General features: G+C 45.1%; 1 protein-coding gene across 2 annotated transcripts; it reads right to left on the bottom strand.

The window, feature by feature from the left end:
• Positions 1-421: 421 nt before the first annotated feature.
• On the bottom strand, positions 422-17,846 carry LOC146206678 (uncharacterized). Of its 2 annotated transcripts, XM_084591467.1 has the most exons (6): positions 17,675-17,846; positions 17,016-17,062; positions 12,985-13,022; positions 12,055-12,450; positions 10,755-11,071; positions 422-1,272 (listed from the first exon to the last, which is right to left on the bottom strand). In XM_084591467.1, exons 3-6 carry the CDS (start codon positions 13,000-13,002, stop codon positions 1,260-1,262), a joined length of 744 nt encoding a protein of 247 aa, XP_084447593.1. In that variant the 5' UTR covers positions 13,003-13,022; positions 17,016-17,062; positions 17,675-17,846; the 3' UTR covers positions 422-1,259. The 2 variants fall into 2 exon arrangements, with proteins under 2 accessions (XP_084447593.1, XP_084447592.1); XM_084591466.1 differs by lacking the exon at positions 17,016-17,062.
• Positions 17,847-27,557: the final 9,711 nt, after the last annotated feature.

Below are 27,557 nucleotides of genomic sequence, written 5' to 3'. Positions count from 1 at the left end.
CTCTGAAAATTCATTTCTTCATTTCTTAGGCTAATGTTGTTGAACCCAATAGACTAGTTAGTCTTGGGACTGGGTGCCAGGTATATCAAAAATGTGGTTGTTGTATATGAGGTGAAATACAATGAATGATTTCTACTACCAATTATGTATGCACATTATCTCTCTCTCTCTCACACACACACACACACACACACAAGACAAGACAAGACAAGACAAGACCAGACAAGACAAGACAAGACAAGACCAGACCAGACAAGACAAGACAAGACAAGACAAGACAAGACCAGACCAGACCAGACCAGACCAGACCAGACCAGACCAGACCAGACCAGACAGACAGACAGACAGACAGTCAGTCAGTCAGTCAGTCAGTCAGTCAGTCAGTCAGTCAGTCAGTCAGTCAGTCAGTCAGTTTGCTAAATTGTGTTTTGCTTTTATTTCAGTTGGTATTTGATTCCATATCTTCAAACAAATTCAGTCTGTTTCCATACACATTAACAGGGGAAAGGTTGAAAATTCCACCGCTAACACTGGGTTGAACATAACAAGGAGGAATATTTGCAAAGGAAAAGGATCACTGCATTTTACAATGCTACTCACATGGATATACATAGAGAACTGTTCAAGTTCATGAAAGAGTAACAATTATGCCTAAGTATTTATGAAAAGTATGAAGCTTCTTTACCATAAAATTGGATCTTGTTTTATTTGCATAACACTGCACACCTGTTTGGCCAAAACATGGATGAAGGGAATGAAATTGTGGACAATATTTACATTGCCTAAAGCTGGATTTATACAATGAATGAGGTCGTGCAGACAAATCCACACTGACCAAGTTCCGGGGACTCTTCATGTGTTGCAAGCATTCACAGGATGAACAGAAACAAGAGATCTGTGATTTATGTACACCATATGAACCCACCGTTATAAACAGCGATTCAAACCAAACAAAGAGCGACAAAGTACAGAACACATGACTACAACACTTCCATAGCAAAGCATCAGAACACATCTGCTGCTGCCAGTTTTTGAATAAATTGCTACAATGACACTTTTATTAGTGGTTAGCTCGCAGGTCGCACAGAACAGTCAGTTGTGAGTAAAAAAAAAAATATTAACAACGGTGCATGGACGCTGGACCAAGGAGCATCTCAATCACCAGGATTTCCTTCAGCATCTTCCAGACAACGCCGTTCTTTACTCATGTTCTTTCCGAAGTTTGTCAATTTCTTCATAAATGCGTAATGTAGCTGCTTCTATTTCTGCAACCTGTAAAGACATCAAAATTACCAATGTGCTAGAAGTTTTAATTTGGCTGTTTAAAACAATTTATGGATTTTTACCAGTTTCCAATAAGGGGTATTAACGTGACGTCGAGGTTGACTTTAGTGTGCGACAAACGCCATCTTGGTGTCCAGTTTTGAATAGTGTGGTTGGCGGTTCAACTATACTTATGCTTATCTGTTTTCTCTGTAACTCTACTTCATGCAAGCACTGAAGCAGTGAACATTAAATCGACATCATGAGACACAGTTCGAACTATCTGGACAGTCTGCGCGATGTGGATAGACATTGAAAAAAATGGAAATGTGCAGCACCAACCCATTTGCAGTCGATGTGCGCAGTCAATGTGCGCGACTGCACGGTCAGCATCGACCTGTGGCCGTGCATAAATACGTGCGACATTCATCAATTTTTTGTGCTGTGGATGAACTTCGTTATGAGAAAACAAATAAAAGCCAATGTATCACGCGAAGGACACAACTACGTTACAATTGTGGCTGCGTTGAGCCGTGGCTGAAGCAGATGAACCAATGTGTTGCACAATTACGTGCGTGCCGTAGAATGGTTTTCCCAGCAAAACCATTCTACTAAAATTCAGCTAAAATTACACATAGAATTAACTTTTGGTCGTCAGCACCACCATTATTGCGGTAATATCTTGACGAGATGGGCATAAAATTGTATTTGGCAAGCAAATTTGATAAACATCTCCGGCAAGCACAATTACAGTTTGCTTCAACTTCAAGCTGGGGCACCCTCATCAAACTTCTGTTATGGCTGTCAAACAGCTGCCAAGAAACAAATCAACACAGGCCTGCGAAACCTGCTGAGCAATGCCGAATGGCCGTTGATTCCAGGCCGTCTTTTGGCGGTCTGTGCTGCGAGCTGTTGTGTAGGGCCAGAATGCATTGATATAAGAAGCCAGAGATCGCACCGTGGACACTGCAGCATCTCCGGACTTCCGACGGCTCCGGCTCTATGTGTTCTTCCTCGCAAAAGGCAGGAACCGAGATTCGCATGCAAAACCTTGTTTTAATTTTCTTTCACGAACGTTGGGGCGACGGGGAAAGGGGGGGGGGGGGGAGAGGGTGCTAAGAATTGGCAGGTGCCAAAAAATTACGAACATATGATAATTAGAAAGCTGGTCACTTCTAGTGGCTCCTAAGCATAGTGGCAAAGGTCACTTCTTTAGCTACACCGAAGAGATTGATAAAGAAGGAAAAGAATTCACAATAACAGATAAGAATATAAAGCGAGATGCATTCCAAAAGCAATTTCAGGTCTCTCGCAAAATTTCATGGATCTGTGGTTCTCAATCTCTGGCATTTTGCAGAATTTAAAATTTAAAGTTAAGCGCTTTATTCACGGCGAGTTGGGTTATCAGTTGTAGCATTTGTAGCTCCACTGCCTTTCCTGCACCATCAACAGGGATCGGTATGTTTAGGTGGCTGGGGAAAACTACAACCAAGCAGCTGCAATGTATTATCACAAATCAGATCCATATATTGTCCTCGGCACTTAACCTACATGTGAAAACACCTAGAATGACCAAGCATGTCTGCAGTGCAGTTACTGATGCAAAGCAGTAATCAACCCCTTAGCTGCAGCTGTCACCTGTCATCCACAATGACTAGTGCACTCGTTGCCTCTCCATTAAGTTGCGCTATGTGGCCAGAGTGACCTGATTTAGGTAGCAGCCTGTCTCCAGCTGCTACTACTGTCTGCAGAGTAGAGGAGATGAGAAAGACTAGCACCCTGTTTCCAGATCATGCGATAGGTAACTTTAAGGTGGCCAAAAAACTGCATTTCAAAAACCCAGTTCTTTTTTTTTTTATCAGCTTAAGATTCAACCATGGTTGAACCAAGTTAAATGACCAATAGTTCAAATTTACATGGTTTTGCATGGATTAACACTTTTTCTATGGACACTACTCGTTGAGACCTTTGCAATAATATATGACAACGTTGTAAAGTTCAATTCTTAATCACAATTAATGGTAATTAGGACCTGAAATTAGCGTAGTGCAAATGTATTCAATATAAGCTATCCAACGATAGCTTATACTTGATGCTATTACTTGGATATCCATATGCTGACAACATATGTTGCAGCATCACTTTCCCAAAACAGTTGTCTGCATTCCACCTCCTGTCGCCAATGGTACAACACTGTTTACTTGTTCAATAAATACTGCGGCTTTGTTGTTTTCTTATCTTTAGCATAAAACTGTACAGTAAAAAATTAAGCCAAGTGACGACTATGACTGGCTTGGCTCAAGTGTAATTCTATATGTGCTTCATGTGCACAAAGTTCAAGGTGAGCTTCCACTGCCCCATCATCTGTTGAAGCGTAAAATTGGATGGAAACAGTTCAAGTCATGGGTACTAGTGGCAGGGTAAAGAAGTGCAATGTCAACAGCTCACGAGGTGGTATTCGCAATGCCATCCATTCAAACCTTTCGTGTAGATGTGCTGCGCCTATGTTTCAGTCCTCAGCCTGGACCCGAGTCGAGCTTTGAAAAAGACAAGTCCTTTTCAAAGAGAGATAAGGTTTGTGCGCTCCACAAACTGAAGCAAGAAGAACCGACTTGACAACTGGAATTCTTCAGAGATAAAAAACAGCGCTATTTACAGACCCTGGCTGCCTACAGTTCAGTAAAAGCTAAGTAATTTGAACTTCATGAGACCAGAAAAGAAGTTCGAATTATCGAAATGCCTCGAAAAACCTGACAGGAACCATTTATTTGCATTGGGGTAAATTTACCGTATTCACTGGCGTAATAAACCCAAACGCATATTGAACTTAACGCCCACTTTTCCCGCTGAGAATTAAGAAAAAAGTGTCGGTCTTTATCGGGTCCCTCCGTTTCGTGCCGTAGCAGCACTCAGCCTATTTCTTGGCAGCGCGCCAAAATGCTGCTCAACGATAACATCACAGTGTGGGTGTCTTTTGATGTTAGCTGTACCGGTTTGGGGGGGGGGGGGGGGGGGGCAAACTTGGCAGAGTGCCAACGGCTTTCACTTACTCCTCTCTGGCGCTCATTCTTCACGGTGGTAGCGGGTGTGCCATAAAGAAAGAAATGGAGTGCCGCTTCACAAGCAGCCTGCGGCACAGCACGTGTGAGGTCTCGCTGCACGACACGTTGCATGGCACTTGATAAGAGCACGCTTTGGGAGCAGCAAAGAACCGCATTGAAAGCGCGTAAAAAATCCAATATCTGAAACTCCGTGCAACTGGGATCAGTTAGCTGGCTGGTGCGTAGCCAATGAGCGCCACTGCTGCTGACTGGCGCGAAGCTCACAGAAGCGAAACTGAAACGTAGTCAGCCTATTAAGGTAGTGTTGAATGAGCCCGTTTGTGCTTCGTGACACTTTCCATTGCTTTCGTGCCGCCTGCACACTGGCCACGGATACAATGGGCGCTCTTCTAAGTGACTTGTGTCCTCTGTCGCCGCTAGGCGCATGGCGGGCCTACCCCATTCCGGGTGTTCGTTTCTACGGCGGCAGCTGGTGCGCGCCTGGTTTCAAGTTTTAAAGAGCTCATTTATAAGATACAGGGCAACAAAATAAAGACAAAACAATGTGGAGGGTTCACCTACTTCAAGAAGTTCAAACATATAACATATTTTCTTTATAGAGCTGGCGGCTAAAAACTACAAAGAAGAAAATCACCCTCCCGTTTCATAAAACTATGCAGAGTGTACAATATACATTGAGGCCTTAAATGGAGAAGTGGTACTTTAATTTATTTCGCATGCTTATTTTTCACAGAAAGTAAACTGAACGCGAATGTGGGCTTATGCCAAATTAAAAAGCTTTAAAGCAAGCTGTAGTCAATGTGATCATCAGTAGATGCAGACTCAACGGGTGAAAGCTTTGGCTTCCTCTCTAGCTGCAGTGTACGTGCAGACTTCTTGCGTTAACATTATAGCCTGCCGACAGCCCATAATATTAATGATGTATGTCCCAATAAGTAATTCATATGCAAGTTAATTCTTTCCGAACAGTCAAAGATTAACATGATAATGTTTTTGATATATGAATAATACGAGTCACCAGTGACTTAACATGAATTCCCTTAGCTGCAGAAATTGAGTCACTGACATCCCCAGTTAACTGCATGAAGTTCTCACTCAACAAATAATCTCAATGTTGTTAAGACTATGATCAGGCATCAGTATACGTTTTTGTTATTTCTAAATGTGCATGACTTGTTTTAAAGTGCAATCTCAAAAACCAATTCTCTGTCGTATTTTCTGTATGTTGCAAACAGTGAATTAGCAGCATCAAAGCGTAAGGTTAACATGAGCCCTGTTATGATGCATATAAGCGAGAGCGTTGTCTGCTGTTTTTGTTAATTTCATTGTTCGATGCAGTGCATCGCATTCTGCCAGCCAGTTTCAATCGGAGCATGACTGAGGCAGAGTACCAGTTTCACCTGTGTGCACTATCTTGCAACATGCTGAGCGGCAGCATCGTTTCACGTTCGGACGATTCTCTGGTTGCTTGTGTGCGTGTCTTCAATCACGAGCATCTCCCCGTGACTTGACAGTCAGGTCGGTGAATGACCCACTATAGGTTCGGTTACGCGGCTTATCTACTCTCGATACTCTTTCGGTGCAGAGGCACATAACCTTTCTTTGTCAAGGCGTGTGCTTCTCTTCGGGGAAGATGACAGCGTTCATTACCATCCGCACATATGGTTCACAAATGAGTAACGTACGCTTAACGTATGTACATGCTTGCAGCCACAGGCTTGAACAACCTGTATATTTTAAGCCAGTCTGTAGCGCACCAAAACAAAATCCCAGAGCACAAGTGTCAAGATGCTTTGCGCGCCAGCGGCCATTTCGTCCGCAAAAGAAGGGTAGGGTAGCAGTGCCACGATTGCCTACTGGCGGCAGCAGATAAAAAACATCCCGAGAGCACACGTTGTACAAAGCATGTGCCGCAACCGCCGTTCAAGTCCAGCCCATGACTGGTTTAAAAAGATAACGAGCAATAAATTAAAAAGCTTCTGCACAACTTTTTTCTTGAAGGATTCAGTTAACTAAAATTAGGACTTTCTAATTAACTTTGGGGAGCACAAAATAAAGAATACTGTAGTTTAGGTCACACTACTCTCAACAGCCGTCAGATTCACTACGCTAGGATGCTCGCCTTTTGCACGGCATCTCATAAGGTTTAGGAGGGTCACCTGGGACAACCAGTGAAGCTGAAGTCCTTCCAGGGCTAGCGTGGGAGCGCACCACCACACAAGCAAGGCGCATGCAGTGCGGGAGCAGTTTAAAACAAATCATACGGTCCTGCAGAGCAAATTTATTACTTTTCATTTTGCCAACAATCCGTTCCCGTGTCACCTGACTGCAAGATTGTGAGCCAGAGGTCGCATTACAAGCGTTTAGTAGTTTTTCTTTCCCAGTGAGAGAGTGAGGGGCCAATATGCTTTCTGAATACAATGTGGCATTCCACTTTCCCCGGCCATTGCTCCTCGGGCAGTGGGTTCCTGGAACGACTTCTTTGAACCATACCGTCAACGCTGAACGGGTCGCGCCCCATTGCCTGGCAAGGCAGCATAAGAGAATGTAGAACACAGAGTTTAGCTCTACCATTTACTTTTAAAATCTTGGTTACACTGAACTGGAACACCTGGTAAATGTTTTACATGTACGGCAATATTAGTGAACGCTTCTACAAGGCGAGTATATATGAGATCATTGTACTGAAAGCTCATTAAGGTTCAAAAATATATGTCCCCTTAGTTTTCTACATTTAATAAAAAATCAGACTTCAGTATTTTTTGTGGCACAGTGTGTTAATAAAACAGAGAGAAAGTGGCAATTAATGATGTTGTGGACATCAGGTGGAATGACAGAACGACAGCCCTGTTATTAACAATTTCAATTCTGAGTAAAAAGAATTTCAGTCACTGACCAAGTCAATATGAAAAAAGAAGACGTTTCGGAACCCCTACGGGTTCCTTGATCACAATGAGGCGGACAAGGCGAGGGAATGGAAATTTAAAGGCGAAGCTGGTGACGTAATGATTGTGAATAAATTAATGGCATGTTTCCTGTTGTGCGATTCATGATTCCGGTTGTCGTCTGGATGAAAGATGACTCAAGCAGCAGTCGCGTTGTCAGATTCTTTTCTTTAGCTAAGATTGTAGCATCATCCCAGGCAATTTGGTGTCCCGTCTTGTGCGCGTGTTCTGCCAGTGCACTTGAAGCAATCTTATTGTTCCGGACATCACGCTGGTGTTCTTTCAATCTTCGTGTGAATTTCCCAGTTTCACCGATATAAACTTCACTGCATTCGCTACATGGTATCTTATAAACCACACCAGGGAATTGAACAGAAGGCAGGGGGTCCTTAACATTAACAAGCATATTGCGAAGCTTGCAGGTCGGCACGTGTCCAATACGCAAGTCATATTTTGAAAATACGCGGGAAAGAGCTTCGCTAACACCACGCATATAAGGGATCCTTGCGCTGGCCGAAAAAGTCTTGGGAGTGGTTATCCTTGGTTGCGAAACAGTTTTCTCAATCCTCGAAATAAAATGCGTGGGATATCCATTCTTGCGAAGCTCGTGCCGTACCTTCTTAAGCTCGGATTCCCTGTTTTGGTCGTTGCAGATCGTTCTGGCCCGGGTTACAAGTGAAGAAACGACTGACTTCTTGTGAGCCATTGGATGGTTCGAGTTAAAATCCAGATAACGTCCAGTGTGTGTGGGCTTGCGGTACACGGTGAACGAAAGGTCATGGTTTTTTCGGGTCACAAGCACGTCGAGAAATGGTAGGCAGTTTTGCTTTTCGAACTCGACAGTGAACTGCAGAACCGGTTCCACTGAATTTAAAGCATGTAGAAATCGAGAGGTGTCTTCTCTTCGCAGGATGCAAAAACAGTCATCCACATAACGGTAGAATACTTTTGGGGCTGGCGTAAAACTGGCGAGAACTATTTCTTCCAGAGCCTCCATAACAAGGTTAGCGGTGGTGACAGATATTGAAGCACCCATTGCCGTACCCTCTGTCTGCTTGTAGAACTTCGAGTGGTAGGTAAAATAAGTGTTGCTTAGGCAGAATCGCAACAATGTGCACAGGTCGGCGACATCAAAGGGTGTGCGTTCAGCGAGAGCACTGTCGCTTCGGAGCACTTCTTCGCACGTGCTGATGGCTAGAGCGATAGGCACACTGGTGAACAGGGACACTACGTCAAAGGACACCATCACGTCAGCTGCGTCCAACTTCAAGCTACGAAGTTTTTCAACAAAATCCGAAGAATTCGTTACGTGTGTCCTAGATTTTCCTGCTAAGGGGCTCAGTACTTTGTGCAGGTATCCTGAAAGTTTTTGCAGCGGTGACCTGGTGAAGTCTACTATGGGTCGCAAGGGAACGCCAGGTTTGTGGACCTTGGGTAGTCCGTAAATGGCCGGAGCCGAGCCATTGGTGCACAACAAATGGTAGTATAGCTTCTTCTTGTCAGGGGGAACGAACCGGAAAAGGCCGGCAAGAAGCTCTTGGAGCTGTCTTTGTATGCTGCTTGTAGGGTCGCGAGGCAGAGGAACGTAGGTATTTTTGTTTTCCAGTAAGGCCAACATTTTTTCTTCGTAGTCTTTTCTTTCTAGCAGCACCGTTGAGTTTCCTTTGTCGGCGGGCAGGACCACGATGTCTGCATTTTCGCGCAAACTCCTAATGGCTTGTCTTTCGGCTGCCGGTAGCCCGGCTTCTTTGCGCCATTTCAATTCTCTTGGAAGCACATCAGCGAACTAGTGCATCGAGCACAGTGACTCAGGCAATGTACACATACCCTTGTATGGGAATTATTGATCAAAACATCGGTGCAAAAGTTCCAAGTAACTCATATTCTATTCTGGGGCCTTCATGTCAACAGCACCCAGCCACCTGAGAAGGAAACGTGAATGGCACCAAAGTTTTGTAGGGCTGAGTCACACTTGCAGGCATGGTCACTACGGCATAAGTGTGCATTACAGAGGTCGATCAGTCGGCATTGCGTCCAACAAATGCCTACGTTCAAGGGAGCCACAAGAATAAGATTACACGGCATTAACGTGGCAAATACCGTTTTTCTAGCAAAGTCACTGCTATTTAACACCTACCAATTGCACCAGGAAAGTCCACATGGGCCAAAACAATCTATGCATTAAAAAACTTTGCATCCTGGACCAAATATTTGGTTACATCTTTTCTCCTATGAAATGCTGCTTAAGGCATCAGTATACATGGCTCAACACAAGAAATTGGCTAGGCATGGTAAATAATTTATCACTACACTTCTCATGTTGTTTTGGCTACAGCTTAACCAGCTCAATGGCAGCCTGTTACATAAAAATTAAGTTTAGGTCACATAAAGCTTACAAAAACTTGCAATGTAGTCACTGCTCTTTCATTTTAATTCACGAAAACCCTTGTGTCAGCCTGCCATAAACACCAGAGTAACAAATAAGCAGCTAAGATGACTGCGTTTGCATGTCTCATGCAACCTAAGCTAGTCTTTGAAAACATGGCCATTGCTCATTTTCACTCCTACTACACCTCCTTGCACAGTGCTTCTGTTTCTACTTTCGCCACACTGAAGGTCAAAGCCCCGCTACTCTCCACCAGCGCGGGCTGCCGTTTCAGTGTGAAAGCACTAATCAGAGGTTCACAGTCTAGCAAAGTCGTCTAAAGTTTGTATGCCCACTTCTTGCAGGTGTCCACCAGACAGTGAGGCAGCTACTGCACTTTTCCAGGCTATGAGAGATGCTGTACTAGAGGGCTGTGGAAATTTCGACACTAGGGGATCTTTACATGCACCGATATTGCGCGGTACACAGATGCCTAGCAAAGTCTGCTTAACTTTGAAATTGGTATATGGGAAAGGAAAACGCACAGTATCTTGCACACTTTTTGCCGAGACCTAAGTGCACATATGGGACGGAAAGAAGGTGGGAGAAAAAACGCGTACTATAATGGAGGGCTGTGGAATAATTTTCACTACCTGCGGACTTTTACAAGCACTGACATCGCTGTGCCAGTGTCCTAATCCTAAACCACCAAGCGAAACCACACCAAAACGGTGCTTTCGCATGTCTTAACCAGTTTAAGCGGAGTTAACTCCAGCTGATATTTTCGTAGCCTGACACACTTTCTACTCTTGTACTCCAGTGCACGTTTTCTCCTTTCCACTTTTCCTTTCTTTTCCCCTACTGCTCTTTCTCTACCTCGTGTATGCTGCCCTTCTACATTTCCTCACTACCTTCGCACACCATCCGCTACCTTTCTCCACTGGTACTGGTTCTCCTCTGTCGCTTATGTGCTCTCTCCATTTCTCTTTCCTTGTCGCAACCTCACAATAATGCCATGTTTTATCGATATAGCTCCTCTAAAGTTTTGCGCTAAAAAATGCATGTAGCATTCCTATTTGATCTAGATGACACAGGCGTTAACATTTAATTCCCCCATACCTGCACAGTGCGGCCCGCTGTTCTTCTATGGCTTCCTTGAGTTTCACAATGTCCAATTCAGCCCGTTTTATTGCCTCGGTAGAAGCAGCAAAAGCTGACTCGAGCTCTTCATTGTCGGCCATGATGGCAGCTTTACGGTCACAGAGTTCTTGAAGAGACTTGTCGCAGGCGGAATGTTCTTTTTCAATCTGCTCTGCTTCCTCAGAAGCCTTGATAAGAAAACTAGCAAGCTTTTTTGCCTCTTCCGTCTTGGTGGAAAGTGCGATTGCAATTTTAGTTGCTTCATTCTTGGCCAGCAGCTGCTTCGTTTCCTTTTCCTGGTTGGGAGAAATAACAGTCAATTGGATGTATGCCACCAGCTGTGCAGCAGTTCAACATCACATACAAAAAAAAAGAGAAAAAGAAAAAAAAAAAAAAAAAGCACTGACTAGTTTACTCATATGCCTGTATCACCCAGAACGACAACCTCTGGCAAAGCATGAAAGCCTATTATTAAAGGGGCGGGACACTTGTTTTCCTATTGTCTTTTTGTTTTGGAACAATGTGTATAGCATTAGTAGAAAGGATCACCATCTGGAATTAACTAGTGTTTAATAAATAATTTGTGGCTGAATGTTTTTATTCTGTACTTCCAATTTTGATTGCCAACAATGGTTGCGAAGTCACAAGGTTCCTAAAAAGGGTATATACAGATAACGAGGCTATCATAACACTGGAGGGACAAAAAACAAAGATAGCAGGAATAAAAAAAGGACTCAGGCAAGGCTGCCCCTTGTCACCCCTGCTATTCATGATATAATGAGTCAGGTGGAAAAGTGGCTTGAAAAGAGTGACACAAGAGTAAACTTGGGATATATGCAGGGAGGACAAAAAGTAAGACAAGTGCTACCGAGATTGATGTACGCAGATGATACTGCCTTGCTGGCTGGCAAGCGGGATGGGTTGCAGGAGTTAATGAGGATCTGTGGGACACAGGGAGCTCAGTTGTGGCTGCAATTCAGTAGAGAGAAATCGGTGATAATGGTTTACGATGATGGTAAATGTGACCCGACAGAGATACAGGTAACAAAGATTAACTATGTAGAGAAATATAGATACCTGACCATATGGTTAAATGAAAGCAAATGCTATCTAGAAGAACAGTTTTTTATATGGAATTTTATGGCGCACAAGCAACTCTATGATGCACCAAACACAAGGTTACATGATTTGTGATATGAAGTACCTAGATTTTTGATACTCATATATGATTCAAAACATTTGCTTTCACAAGAAACATAAAAATAAGAGAAAAACAGACCTTATACTTAGTGTAGATGGCAGTCATGCGTGGCCAACTGTCCACGAGAATCTTCAGAAGCTCCCGAGTGCGTTTTGCTTTTGGTTTCATTAGGTCTGTCAAGCCAATATCAGTGACGCCCAAGGGGTAAAATAAGACTTGCATCAGCTTCAAATAGTGAACCACTGGCACTGAGTCCTCAATATGCGATTTATCAGGTGGCAAATGGAAAAGGGGCACATTCATCGCTTCCTCCTTCAAGCCAAATGGCAGACAGGCTGCACGCAATACATTGACTATAAAGTCTGAGGTAGGAGAATCCAATTCCTGAGGTGTAGTTCGAATTCTGAGGCATCTTTCCAACATGTCCACCAGAGGGTCAAGGTCATTACTGGTCGACTTGGCTGTTGATACGTGCTATAAATGAACATCAGCACAAAACATCATCAGTTTACTGTACCAGACTCAAACAGCAGCAGTTGTGCAAATACACAGTGCTGAACTCTCGACCCAATTTGTCAATGCTTTGATCGAAACAATAAATACTATAGGCTGTGCACTTAAAAAAAAAGATTACTTTGGTCACCACTGTATTCACTTCAAATTAAACAAAAAACCGGACGTGACTTCACTTAATAAAACCAGTTCAAATGTTCACAAGTTTCCTACTACTGTGCATATTTGTCCATAAGTTCTGTAAATTAACAGAATACAATGGTACGCAAAAACTACAAAATTTATCTATTTTTTTAAGCTGACATTGTATGACTAACTGCACGGAAAATGTACTACAAATATACACCCTTGATTAAGCTCAATATTGTAGTGCATTAAGCTGGACTCCACATATTAAAAGCAGCAACCAGTCTTCTTGCACAAGCCATCAAAATTTGTACCAGAAAACATACACTTTTATTGAAGAACAAAATAGATAAATATGCAATTACGCACTGGTGCATGACTTGTCATCTTCTTTATTAATGAACCTCCTGCAAAAGCGATGCAGAAAAATGAAGTTCAGAAATATTCAACACTCAAACTATGTTTCAATCTATGAGCAGCACAACAATTTAAAACTTTAGTCTAGCTTCAACCATCCAAAGGTTCTATGATACCTTGAGTACTGCTGTTCCAAGCTGCATACTGCAAGCATTATGATGGAATTTCATGTGATGACAAGGCTCATTTTCCCTAATCCATTTTCATAAATAGTTTATGCATCCTGCAGGTTGGCCTTGAACTTCAGGAAATAAATAAACAAAAATTTGAGTTAGTTTGAACTAATTATTATTTGTTGTGACAATGCAGTAACATAGGAACCTTGTGAGCAGCCATATGCTATTATGAACAATTTTTTTATAGTCCATTTGTTGTTATAGTCCATTTCCTGTGGTTGCTTTTTTCAGCTTTATAGCTGTCCAGCACCCTTGTCTGCACTTGTGAAATGCTTTACTTAGTTACTAACTGTGTGTCCCTCTTTGTACAGGCTCCATATTCTATCCCCAAGCTGTCCAGCACTTTGCTTAGCTTGGCTCCCAGTGGTGCGAAAACAGTGTTCAAAGGTTCAATCCAAGCTTCTATTTTGGTTTATCAATCTGCTGTTCCAACAGCCCAAAATATGCCTTTTCTTTCCGTTTTGCTTTTTAGCCCTCCGCTGTTCTCTCGACAGCAGGTCCTTTTGGCTAGAGAGCACGAAAAACAAGCACTGGAACTTGTAGATACACTCCGTGTTCAATTATTTGCCTGCTATGAGGCTGCATTTTGAAAACGGCGTTCATAGGCGCTTTCGGTGTTGAGTGCACCCCATCTCCCAAAAAAATATTAATGTTAATACTACTACTGCGGAGATGACAACCAAAGTTAGTGAGACATTTTTTCAAAACATGCACAATCAAACACAACTAAAATTTAAAAACACATCTTTTTGTGCAAATTGTGATTTTAGTCCTGCATCATTCTTAAAAGGACTGCTAGCCACGACGCTTGTTAGCACCTGATTTGCGGCCGGCTGAAATGGCACAAACAAGTAGGAGATACAGAAAGCAAAGACGGGGGCGAAATGAAGAAAAGGACAGGGATAAGGTATGTGAAAATGCGTACATATCGCACCGCCAGCTGCTATTGTCACATCAGCTGAGCAGTTTAGACACTTTCAGGCTATTCAAGACGCTTTGTGTGCAAAAGACTACATAGCGCATGCACTTTCTATGTAGTGTACTCTGATGCCCTCACTACTGCCACCGCATCCCCATATACCAGGGAGAAACAGTGGTGCAGTACACTCGGAGTATGAGACTATTTTCCTCCTCACCACAAAAATGGTCTGTAGAACACAAGTTAAAAAATACAGCAGCTGCTAACTATAGGCAATCATTCCCGGCATGTGTATTACTCCAAAGAACAGCAAATGTTTGATATTTGATTGATCAGTTTGATATTTAACTGCACTAAACCCAGATGAATAAAATTCTTGGACTTATAATATGGCCCGACTGTTTCCTTTTTATTTAGGCAACTAGAGAACACTTAACAGCTGAGCGCTTTCTGTGAAAGAGGAATTGTGCTGCGGTTACTGCAGATTGAGTTGTATTCGACTACAAAATTTAAGGGTTTCAGCAGCTAATTTGCTTAGTTATCATTTGTTTCATTACTACAGTCATGATTAAAAGCAATAACATTACACATAACTAGCACTACTTGGCTTCAGGAGGCGGAAACAATGCAAGCATTATATATGCTTGCTGAAAACATTTATGTCAGTAAACATGTGCTGTTTTGTGCCCCCTCTTCATGCTTGTAGTATTCCTTCGGTTTGTGTGATCCAAGCATGCCTGTGAACAACATGCATTTGCCCACTTCAGTTGGGAGTCGACAGGTAATCTTTTAAAGGACCTGGTACGCTGCAGTTTCAGCAGTAGATGCAGCGTCATCTGGGAGCCATCATGTAAAAATGCGGTTGTTTGGAACCGGCAACACCAGTGCCACCAATTCTGCGCTCGGATCCCATCCTGGCTTTCCCCAGGAACAGACGAAAAATGCACTGTGAAACACGCAACTACATTTACTGTTACGCTTCTGATTTTCACAATACCAACAGGAATGCTGTTAAAAAGCTGCCCAAGATCGGAATGAGACACACAGCGTGCAAAGTCACTGTTTTGTGTATGAGGTTTGATTATGCTTTTTAAGCATGTGCTTAAGTCTGTGTTGTAGCAAGCAATCTTGTAATGTAGCAAGAAAGCAGCATTAAGAACGGGGACAGAGAGGACAACAACAGACATGAACACTAGCCCAAATTGGCACTCTGCATCTGATATTCACATCTCATATCTGCTTCTTTCCAGACAGGAATCGCATTGGCAACATCGAAAACTGGATTACACGCACTGTGAAGAAACGAGACATAAATGAATGAACCTCAATTCCAACCCACATGACCACACATTTCTTGAAAATATCAGAGGATACAGGCTCGCTGAAAACTTATTCGTCCATATTATACACGTCCTTGAGCATATGGAATTTGCATCTGCACACTAACTTGTTTTAAAAACGTGTCAACATTTTCAGCGCTCAAAAAACCATATAGCTGCACACACTGAAGAGCTTGCCCAGCCATGCCAGCCCTGCACTTTTTTTTTTTGAGACTGCGCTGAAGCACAACCCTTCGTTTGGACTGAGCCAGTGGTAAAGAAAATGAATGGCGGTGGACGTGGTCCCTGCTGGTGGGTCCCTACGGAGCTCAGAGCAGTGTTGCCGCATGCGCTCATGTATGCCACGGGCACCTCAAGGAGATCCGATATGATCATTGCAAGGAATCCGTGGTCTTCCTGCTGTGGAAGAGTTTTTTTCAAACATGCTTTCCCTGTGACAACTGCCCTCTGTGCTCGCTATGGGGATGGGTCTAGCTTGTCGGCATACTGCCACTGGGAGCAAAGCCCAGTTTGTTCATTATTTATCACCTTCCACTCAGTGTGGCATGCTGTTAGTGTGAAGACCTAAGGGCTTGAAACCAAGTGCCGCCATCAGAGGCACTCGTGCATGTAGGCCGGCGAGTCCAGGCAAAGGAAAGCCCTCCCAGCTGAATATGAGTAGTGGATTTAGGTGCTTTGTTTTTCATGTATTTTGTAACACACTCTCCCTGCCTTTCCGCCTCCTCCTCCTTCTTTGCAACACACACACACACGCTGCATACATGTGTATGGTTGAATGTAGAACAGCAGCAGAAAGAATCTTTGTTCTATGGCAGTGATGCTATCTGAAAGCCGACACCTCACTGCTCCTTCCACTGCCTTACATGAGATGAGAACAACTTTTTCTACCCTTTATGAGCACACCAGGCCCATAGGCTCAACCTGAAATGTCCAATGTAATTATTCAATTTTTTTTTAAAAACACACTTCCATTCAAAGTGGCATCCAAATGGTTCCAAATACACAGATGGGAATTTTTCTGGCAAAATTAGACTCAATGGTCTGATTTCACCAAAGTACCAAACAATTTTTACACCTGATTTTTAGATTTATGACATCCTCTCTGAGCAGTGTCACCTGGAGACAAATAGCGAAAATATCGTCAAAACGAGAGCGCATTTAAAGCCCTTTTTGTTGCTTCTGTGGCGCAATAGATTAACACTATCTCAGCAGTGAAAGATTTGTTAAAATCCTCTGAGTGAAATTTTTTCTTAATTGTTTTTAAATTCATAACATTCAAATAAATGACTCATCTTTCCTGGTGTGTGTTCCCCTTTAGTTTGCATTACGTGATGTTTTTGATTCTTAATAGCCGCGGAACGAGCCATGAACAGAGCCAGGCAGTGACAGTATGGCAACGGTTAGACTATGCAGTCCCATAATCATTTCCTGCCGAGTGAGTGTATGTTACCTTTAGGTTGAGTTCAGAGTCATCTCTCAGCAAGAATTACGGTTTAACTCGCTGAGAGACAACCATGCAGTGAGGAGAAAAAGGTTGCCGGATCCTACCATTGAAGCTTGGAAAACACAGATCTTGTCCATGCTTTAGTCAGCACCTGCATTTTTTTTTTTTGTCAAATGTGCATACCTGATGCGTCCAAACGAATAGTTTTTTTTTTTTTTTTGGGGGGGGGGGGGGTCTATCCTCGAAGAAATCGTGTTTTTTTTTTTTTTTTCTTTGGGGGGGGGAGGCTGGTTGAACAAGCACGGTCAAGCATAGACTTACATTTTCACCGCTCTGCGGTTCATAATAAATTTTCGCAAGTTATAGTGTATCCCCCGTTTTTCTCTGTCCTTGTCAGACTGTGCGCTTATATATATATATATATATATATATATATATATATATATATATATATATATATATATATATATATATATATATTCATGTCTTATCAACAATCTAAAATGCCACGTTAGCTTTCCTTTCTTTGGGTTTCCTACTATCTTGATGAAAGTCCACCCATTCAACTAAAACCTCTTGAAAATACAAAAGTTTCGTGAGCCTTTTGTTAGCAGTGAACATGAGTCAGGGCCCCCTATCCTAAAGCTATTATTTAACCACTGCTGCCTGAAACGAATACGATAGATCGCCTGTTATACCTCAAAAGTGATCAACCCGCCAGCTTCCTAACTATAACTCAAGAGGTTGAGAAGACATTTCTTACCGCGGCGACAGTCTAGCTTGCTTCTGGTCCGTTCCTCTTGCTGTAAACGATGTCAAAGGGGTTCCAGCGTTCTGCTGGCAGCCGTTGGTTCTATGCAGCGCGAGCACCGTGAGAAGCCGTGAGCGCGAGGCGCGAGCAGCGCGCTTTGTACGTCGCGCCCTCGTGCACTCGAGATATAATGATGATAATAGCTCTTCATGCTCATATATGAGCCAAGGTACTTCCGCCATGTATGAGCCAGTAGTACGTAGTATGGTAGTATGTATCTCTGCACTGATTGAACATGAAAAAAAAAAAAGCATAACGTGATACCCACACACTTTATTACAAATACAAAGGAAAATCTTCAAACACGGAACAGCGTTTGCTGCTCCGAGTCTAGACCGAGCTCTAGTGAGAAATCTACTGGTCTACCTGGTCCATATACCTTGCCTGGTCTACCTTGGTGAAGAGTATGAATTTTTGTTTTGTGCTGCTATGTTTTATGGCGTCTTGTTAACTGACTCTTCAGTTGATAGTTCACGTCAGATTCGACCGCTGTCAAAACCTCGAGTTGATAAAAATGTCCACTTACTGTGCCGGACATGGAGGAAGGCTACAGTCTCCCCCGTGGTACCCGTGTTCGAAACCTTCGAAACCGAACGCCGGCAGCTGCGTAGCTGCGTTTCGATGGAGGCGAAATGGAGATGCGCCCATGTGCTGTGCGGCGTCAGTGCACTTAAATGTCCCCAGGTGGTCGAAATTACTCCGTAGCTCTACACTGTTTGTGCTTCTCCTCTCATTCCACTTTCACTCCTACCTTCCTCCCTTCCCTTGCGGCGTAGGCCGAGTGTCGACAGAAAAAATTGAACCATGCTGCGCCTTTTGTGGAGTCGAGTGCTAGACAGCTCGTGGATGTAGCCATACTGTTAGCAGAGCTGTAGTTACTGTATATAATAATGCTACCTTTTTGGCAGCATATACAGTAACTCTAAGCTGAGCTATAGACACTTTGCAAAACTCGGCGTTCAGCTTCTCTGCACAATAAAAACGGCGGCCAAACCTGTTTGGGGGGCAGAAGTTGGGTGCAGCGCAGAATACGGTGTCAAGCCTGATAATCATGTATGAACCTGGTGAGCAGAACTTCCTTCGCTTTTGATAACGAGGAGGAAGCAAAGGGGCGGGAGAGGCGATTTGAATGGCACTTGCGAGGAACTGGCTTCCCCGATGGCCTCTTAATACCATAATTGCGGCAGCAAAAACAGACAGGTGTGCAGGAAATGGACGTGGCCATTATTGTCACATAGACGTCTCCTGCACTGCACCCAACTTCGGCTCTCAAATCAGGTTTGGCCGCCATGGTGCAGGGGTTTTTGCTGTGCAGGGAAGCTGACTTCCAGAGTTTTGCAAAGGGTCTATTGTATGCACCTGAGTAGTACGCACTAGAATGCAGCAGTCCAGAGAGAAGGCATTTCCAAGCTCTCACGGCCTGTACAAATTTCTTCCTTCCAGGAATGCACAATTCATCCTTGCCTTAATATTTGCTAATGCTCTATGGCTGCCTGAAGTTGTGTGTGGCATACAAAGGTGAAACAAATTACATACTCCTAGCCTACATTGAAGACAAGTATAAAAACAAACACTACACAGATTACAATAAAACAAGGTATCTGTGACTTGTATCATTCTATTTAACTTCAAAATCGCACAAATTTAGAAATATTTGTATTCACTTGTATAACCTCATTTTATATGCAGCCTGGAAACTTCAGTGCCGCAATCAACCAAGAAGCATTAAAAAAAAAATTGTTTCATGACCTGTGTTGGCTTTGCATGTCGGAAGAATGCTCAGACGATGATCGCTTTTCTCCATTCTGGTTTTCAAGGTGTTGATCATATTGTGAAGGAGATTTCTTTACGACTATTTTATTTGTTTTGACGCCGTTTCATTCGTTTCACTCCTGAAAGCCCAGTGCAGACCAAGACATTTTGTTTTTCAGATTTTTAAATTTTAAATTTCTTATATGAAATTGTCTTCTCAGTCTGGACAGGTTCATGGCAGCCACAAAAATTAAAAGCTGAAAAGTTTTGTCTGTGCGCTGATAACCTGAATTGTGTAAATTTTTCTAAGCACACATTTAGAAGAGGCATGCTGTTTGCAGCAACGACAAAAACTTAAAGCAAGGTTTTGTGTCATCTGCATTCTCTAGTAATTTAGATGGATGGTGGTGGTAAAAACTCTTTTCATGGTGTGGCTGTCAGACCGCACCTTTCGGCAACTTCCTAATCCAGTTCACCGCCCGCAGTTGTACTGCAGGTACAAAGCTGGTCGCACAAGCTTAAGTAGTTGGTTAGATAACAGTCAGTCAGCTTATTTGGGTTGGAGCTCAGGACACCCGCATACACGATTTTACAAAGGGGTGAAGGGCGCTGCCATAATAGGGAGCTGGGCTGCTCTCGTAGCACAGGAAAGTGTTGACTTCCTCTCTTAACTGCCCAGTCAAACCGGTTTCTCCAGGGATTGTAAAATGGTGCATAGGATATTAAAAAAAAATGTTTCAGAGACTGATTTTTAAAGTCAACCAAAAATTATTATTTTTTTTTATGTACACTTTGAAATCAACACTAGAGCTACTAACAAAATAGTAAGAGTGCCATTATGAAAGAAAACGTGACGCATCCTGGTCTGGTGTGCCGTCAACTAGCTTGATCCCATATAACATGAATCGGTTAAGTTCAAAAACTCTGTCCACAGGTGCATTACTTTTCAGATGTCATTAGTCACGCAGGGGTGGAAGTGCTGCTCCAATTCTTCCATTCTGCTCTAAAATGCAATATTGCTCCAAAAGTGCTCCAAACTGGCTGTTTTGATGCTTTGCCATCAATTTTAGCAGAACACGGGAACAATGTCATTGCATCAGAGGCAAAGATATAACGCATCTTGCACTGGTCTTAATACAAATGAGCTTTTTGTAAGGGAAGGAAGCATGGAGTATAATAAATATTTGTTCGCAAGTAAATTTAATATGAGCCACCGGCAGTTGGAGATAATTGCGAAAAAAAAAAAATGCACTGTGCATGTGACGTAGCACCTCCTCTCAGCCTTTTGAATCGCCAGTGCAGAGAAGCGAGATCAGCAAGCGAAGCAGGTAGCGCAAACTATTGTGAGCCGTTAGGAAGAAAACTTGTCCGACCATGTGTTATATTCTAATGGTTCTGCTGTGGAAACAAGCAGGTACTTCACCATCGATCTTCTTTGTCTGGCAAGCTTGCCAGGCCTACGGCAGACAAAACCATACTTGAAGCGTTATGGGTCGTATGCCAAAGCTGTCACTCACTAGGAAGCTTCTCAAGAGTGTTGGAAAGGTATACGGGGCCTAGCGCCAAAATATTAAAATGGAGCCCAAGCATTGCTCAAGCAAAGAATGGTAAACTTTTGGCAGGAGGCAGTGAATTAAAAAAGCTGCGGGATGGAAAGGCTACCCTTCAATGCCATCTGTCTGTAGCCCAAAGCTTCTCCAAAATGCCCGAGCCTGCTTCCAATCCTGTAGACCTCCACCATATTTACAAACGGACAAGACGATCAAGGTTGTACTGCAGTTGTCCGCGATCCCACAGTAGGAAAAAGCACTGAAGCGGCACTGGCGCCAAGCTTGTCAATGTTCGTTACTGTGGTCTGAAGGCGCCTTTTAGGCAGACGAAATATCCATGTGCTCAGGAATTTATCAGGCCACGCATAGGATCAAAAGGGATCATGTAATACCCCATGTCTGGGGGCTTTGAGCTATATTCTAAATAAATAAAATAGATATGCACAAGATAGGGAGCAGAAATGTCATGCCCATTAATCTGAATTCCAAGTTAGTATCGCTACTAGAGCCAATCTAAGTGGTAGACTGGACATTTGAATCTATCAAGCCAAAATAGGTAAATGCATTAGGTCAGACTAGATGTTCAGGTATGAAGCGCACCAGCAAGTGTTACTTTTGCTGCTAGTCTGTTCCAAGTTTTTGCTGAGGTCGGCCTGTGTTATATTATACATCTTTACATGCTTTGGCCGTTTGTCATGTCAGAGGTGAGTGCAAAGTTGGAAAGCCATTAAACTTGCATAAAAAGGAATCAGATTGGAGATTTTGTATTTCAGAAAAAAAAAAAATGCAATTATCAAAGGCGTTTGACCTTGGAAACTTGCTCCAAAACACAATTCAAATGCTCCAAAACTCTCGTTTCGTTGCTCCAAAGCTGCTCCAAAATGGCTTCACTACTGCTCCCAAAGCTGCTCCAAAATGCTCGAGCCTGCATCCACACGTTAGTGATGAAGAGCCACAGGAGGTACATATTTGTATTTGTATCGCTACATTTTAGCGCCATTCCCGGCTAGGTTCCAAGCTTGCTCTGTGTTTTCGCTTGTATGCTTATTCCTACACAGATTGCAGTACTGCTGAGAAAGCAAAAGAGGGCCACAAAAGATGGACATCTTAGCTCTCTCATTTAGATACCAAGCTTAGACCTGATGTAGTACTATGTGGGCCTTTAATACATGAGCTCATACGGCATGTTCTTGTACTAAATGCAGACCTTTCTTATCCATGATATTGTTACCGGGAAACGCGGGACCAAAGTGATGTGCTCACTGACAAAGACGACGACGCTGAGAGAGTGGATTCTGCACGGCTACCGAAGTCTTAGCGTCGAGTTCAGCCCATCGCAGTGCCGTCACAGTACATCCCCGTAACATCTTGGTGGAGGTCGCGGGTTCGACACAATCTGACGCATGGATCTCCGCAGTGGCCGTCACCTCGGAACCGTCACGATGACAACCGACGCGGCTCCATCTACCTCCGCAACTCCAACTGTCGTCGTAGCCCACCCCCGTGACCCTGGCCCATTCTGCGGTACAGATCGAGGTCGACGGCGAGGACTGGCTTTCGCTTTATGAGCGTGTTAGCCAGCACAACAGGTGGGACGCCACACTGATGCTGGCCAATGTCATCTTCTACCTTACTGGCACGGCACGCGTGTGGTTCGAAACATACGAAGCAGATCTATATACCCTCTTGGGATGTTTGCAAACAAAAACTCCGTGACCTGTTCGGAAAACCGGTTGGCCCCCTAGCAAAAAAGACCAATAGGGAGCGTTATCGGTTCTATAAGAATCGGTATTAGTTCTGTAGGTATTCTATGTGTTGTATCTGCATTTCTATGGGACTTATACAGAAACTCATAAATCTTATAGACTGGTACATATTTGTCCTATAGGCAATAGTATTGGTTTCATAGGTTTATCTGTGGGTTGTATAAGAAAAGTATCAGACCAGTGCAGAAGCCCATACATCTTATAGGCTGATACATGCTTGTCTTATAGACCACTACATATTGGTTCATGTGTCTGATACGTCAGTATGCCTTTGTTTATGAGTCTTACATGCAGGATCAGCCAGTTGGAGATTTTAGGTCTTTTTTATTGTTTCCTTTTCCATCTCTGACACATCCCCAAAACTCACGCATTCATCCCGTTTATTGAGTGTTGCCGTAACGTACAATATTAGCCGCTATAAGAACGCCGTCAACTCGCCGCCAAGAGGGACCTCGCCACAAGTGCCCAGACATATCTACCGAGCCTTATATTACGTATATACAAGACGTTCTGGCCCTCTGCCGAAAAGTCGACAAAGACATGACAGAACCTGATAAGGTGGGGCACATCCTCAAAGGCATAGCCGACGATGCCTTCAATCTTCTACTCTGTCGGGACTGCTCTACGGTTGACTCCGTTCTGCAGGTTTGTCGACATTTCGAGCAGGCCAAACACAAACGCAGTGCACATGCATCGCTTAAATCGGCTCCCCAACACTGCCCCTAGCTCCACGTGCGAGGATCTGCCGACCCTAAGGCAGCCTTCCAACACTCAAAATGTGACCCGCATCGTGCGTCGTGAACTGGAAGCGCTCGCTCCTGCTGCATATCCAACCCGCCCTCCTCGGACAGTAACCTAGCGACGATATCCCTCATTCAAGCAGTCGTTCGTCAAGAGGTTGCTAACTTGGGCGTCCCCTATAGCCACACCGTAGAACACCACAGTTCGAGCCCCATCCCTCCCATGGTCGCCACCGCTACGCCCCGCAACACCTACACGCCACGCTACTGATACCGCAATCCTGATGAGTGGCGCACCCCTGACGACAGGCCGATCTGTTTCACGTGCTCGCGTATTGGCCACATCTCTCGCCACTGCCGCAGCCGCTGGACATCACTACCTCGACGTTTTCCTTACGTTGACCGCTACTCCGATTACGGTCATCCACCGCCGTTTCACGCCTCGTTATGAGCCGCCCCGCACCGATACCACTCCGCCTCCTCCTGTGTCCAGTCGCTCTCCTTCCCCACCAGCCCGCCGTTCCCGTTCACCTCTTCCTAGCCGCAGTTCCTCGTCGTCCTCTGCCGGCCGCTTCACGGGAAACTAGCCAATGCAGCTCCCGGAGGTGACGCTGCATTGGTACCCCGACCTGGAAATCCTCTACTGCCAATTTCTTCGCCCTGTAACCTCCTCTCCCTGCTCGTGGATGGTGTTCCCGTCTCTGCCCACATTGACACTGGTGCCCAAGTCTCGATCATGAGCTCATCGTTTTGCCGCCGCCTCAAGAAAGTACAGACCCCCGCCGCTTCGCCCACCGTTCGTGTTGCCGATGGCAGTACTGCCGCCGTCACTGGTCTGTGCACTGCCTGAGTCACCCTTGCCGGTCATCACATCCCTGTTTTGTTCACCGTCCTCAACCAGTGCCCTCACAATGTGATCCTCGGCCTTGACTTTTTAACGGCCCACTCTGCCCTTATCTACTGCTCCAGCGGCCTTCTTCGTTTGGACCTACCTGTCTGCTCAGAACATCCTCCATCTACACCCCGCCTTTGCTCCACCGAGTTCGCTTGCCTGCCCCCTGACTCTGCTGTTTACCTACCTCTGTCACCTTTCCCGCCTGTGCCTGACGTGACTATGTTGCTTGCCCTATCACCGAGGTCTTTCTTGACCGCAACATCGTTCTTCCTCATCTCATCATACGCGTTACACAAAACTCCTGAACTTCAGTCTGTCACCCCAAGTTCTCCCCGAAGGAATATCCCTTGCTACCTTGTCCCTTCTCACAGACTGCACTATTTGTGCACTCACTCCTGGCCCATGCACATTCAAGCGTCCTTCCAACACCCGTACTTCCCACCACAATTACCGACCCTATTTCCGCAATGATTGCCTCTGACCTCAGCCCCGAACACGCTCAGGACCTGCACAACCTTTTGTTATCCTTCTCCGACATTTTTGACTTTGCTGCCGGTTCTCTGGGCCAAACATCAGTTGTGACTCACCGCATTGACACCGGCGATGCAAAACCTGTACATCGGAGGCCTTATCGTGTGTCCAAGTCATCCAGCAGGAGGTCGACAAATTGTTGGCCAACGATATCATCGAACCTTCGAACAGCCCCTGGGCATCTCCTGTCGTGCTTGTTAGAAAAAAAGACAACAGTTGGCGCTTTTGCGTCGACTATCGACATCTGAACAAGATTACAAGGAAAGATGTTTACCCGCTGCCGCGAATAGACGATGCCTTGGACTGTTTACATGGAGCCCGCTACTTTTCCTCTATCGACCTTCGTAGCGGCTACTGGCAGGTTTCTGTTGACGAACAAGACCGCGAGAAGACAGCTTTTGTCACACCCGATGTTTGAACGAATGATGGACTCCTTACTCCGTGGCTTCAAATGGACGACTTGTCTATGTTACTTGGATGACGTGATTGTCTTCTCGCCCTCGTTCGAAAGCCATCTTCGCACTTTTCCGCCGTGCCGGACTTCAACTGAACTTAAAGAAGTGAAGTTTTGGCTTGGCAATTTGGTGAATGCCACCGGCGTGCAACCCGATCCCGACAAAGTTCGCGCTGTCAGTGCTTTTCCATCTTCCCATTCACCCCGTGATGTCCGCAGCTTTATAGGACTGTGCTCTTATTTTCGCCGGTTCGTCCCAAACTTTGCCGCTATTGCTCGTCCTCTCACCAATCTCCTGAAGAAAGGCGTTCCTTTCTCATGGGGACCAGAGCAGGCTAACGCATTCTCCACCCTCATCGCTGTTCTCACCAATCCTCCTGTGTTGGCCCATTTCAACCAGTCTGCCCAGACGGAACTTCGCACCGACGCCAGTGGCCACGGGATTGGTGCCATTCTTGCACAGCGACAACGCGGCCAACACTGCGTGATTGCCTACGCCAGTCGTCTCCTATCATCAGCGGAACAGAACTATTCTATTACGGAACGGGAGTGCCTGGCTCTCTTCTGGGCCGTTGGAAAATTCAGACCCTACTTGTTTGGCCGACCATTCACTGTAATTACCGATCACCACGCCTTATGTTGGCTCTCCTCCCTCAAGGATCCTGCTGGTCGCCTCGGCCGCTGGGTACTGCGCTTGCAGGAGTATACCCTTTCCGTTGTATATATACAAATCAGGTCGGCTCCACCAGGATGCAGACTGTCTGTCCCGTTATACCGTCGATCCCCCTTCCTCCACCGACCACGAGTCGGACCCCTGTGTCTTCTCTATATCGGACTTTTCCCACATAGCTGACGAACAGCGCTTGGACCCAACCCTCAGTTCTCTTATCGACCGCCTTCGCACACACAGCCGTGACTCTTCCCTCGCCCTGTTTTTCCTTCATGGGAATACGCTGTACCGCCGCAACATGCGACCTGATGGCGCTGAGCACTTGCTGGTCGTTCCCCAACACCTACGCTCTGCCATTCTAGAACAAATGCACGACGCCCCTACAGCTGGTCATCTTGGCCTCTCATGCACATACGACCGCGTGCGCCGGCGTTTCTTCTGGCCTGGACTCTACCGCTCTGTCCAACGTTATGTAGCCGCTTACGACCTCTGTCAACGCCGGAAGAAACCCCCTGTGCTACCATCTGGACACCTGCAGCCGATTGCTATCCCGACTGAGCCATTTTCTCGTGTTGGCCTTGACCTCCTAGGGCCCTTCCCCGAGTCCTTGTCAGGAAACAAATGGATCGCTGTGGCCACCGATTATGCCACGCGGTACGTGATCACTCGCGCCATTCCAACCAGCTGCGCCACAGACATTGCTGACTTCCTTTTGTACGACGTCATACTTCACCATGGTGCTCCCCGTCAACTACTTACCGCTCCGTGGCCGCTGTTTCCTTTCCCGAGTTGTTGAGGAAATACTTCGTTCTTGCTCCGTTCGGCACAAGTTAGCCACTGCGTACCACCCCCAGACGAACGGCCTTACGGAGCGTATTAACCGCACACTCACCGACATGCTCGCAATGTACGTATCTGACAGTCATCGCGACTGGGATATTAGTCTGCCATTTGTCACCTTTGCATATAACTCTTCGCGTCATGACACTGCTGGGTACTCTCCATTCTATCTTCTCTTTGGAAGAGACCCCTTACTGCCCTTCGACACTTTGCTTCCCGGCGCTGGCCCCGTCACAACCTATGCCCGCGATACCATCGCCCGAGCCGACGCTGCTCGCCAGATTTGTCGTCACAATCTCATCGTCTCTCAAGAAACTCAAAAACGCCGCTACGACGCTCACCACCGCGATGTGCACTATCCTCCCGGATCTCTGGTGTTGCTCTGGCTTCCGTGCCGTCGTGTGGGGTTGTGTCAAAATCTTCTGCCCCACTACGCGGGTCCTTACCGTGTACTACGCCCAGTGACCCACATGACCTACGAGATGGCACCGCTCCACCCAAAGTCACCGACTGCTACACCCACTTCCGAAATCGTACGTCGCCCACCTCAAGCCATATTACTCCCCTTCCACACCGCACCGGGACGTTGCCTTTTGCCGAGGGGGGTAGTGTTACCGGGAAACGCGGGACTAAAGTG

This window comes from Amblyomma maculatum, chromosome 1 (genome assembly GCF_055883805.1).
Source record: "Amblyomma maculatum isolate TAMU_Amacu chromosome 1, ASM5588380v1, whole genome shotgun sequence".
Classification (NCBI taxonomy): domain Eukaryota; kingdom Metazoa; phylum Arthropoda; class Arachnida; order Ixodida; family Ixodidae; genus Amblyomma; species Amblyomma maculatum.
This window is presented reverse-complemented; position numbering and strand designations above follow the sequence as displayed.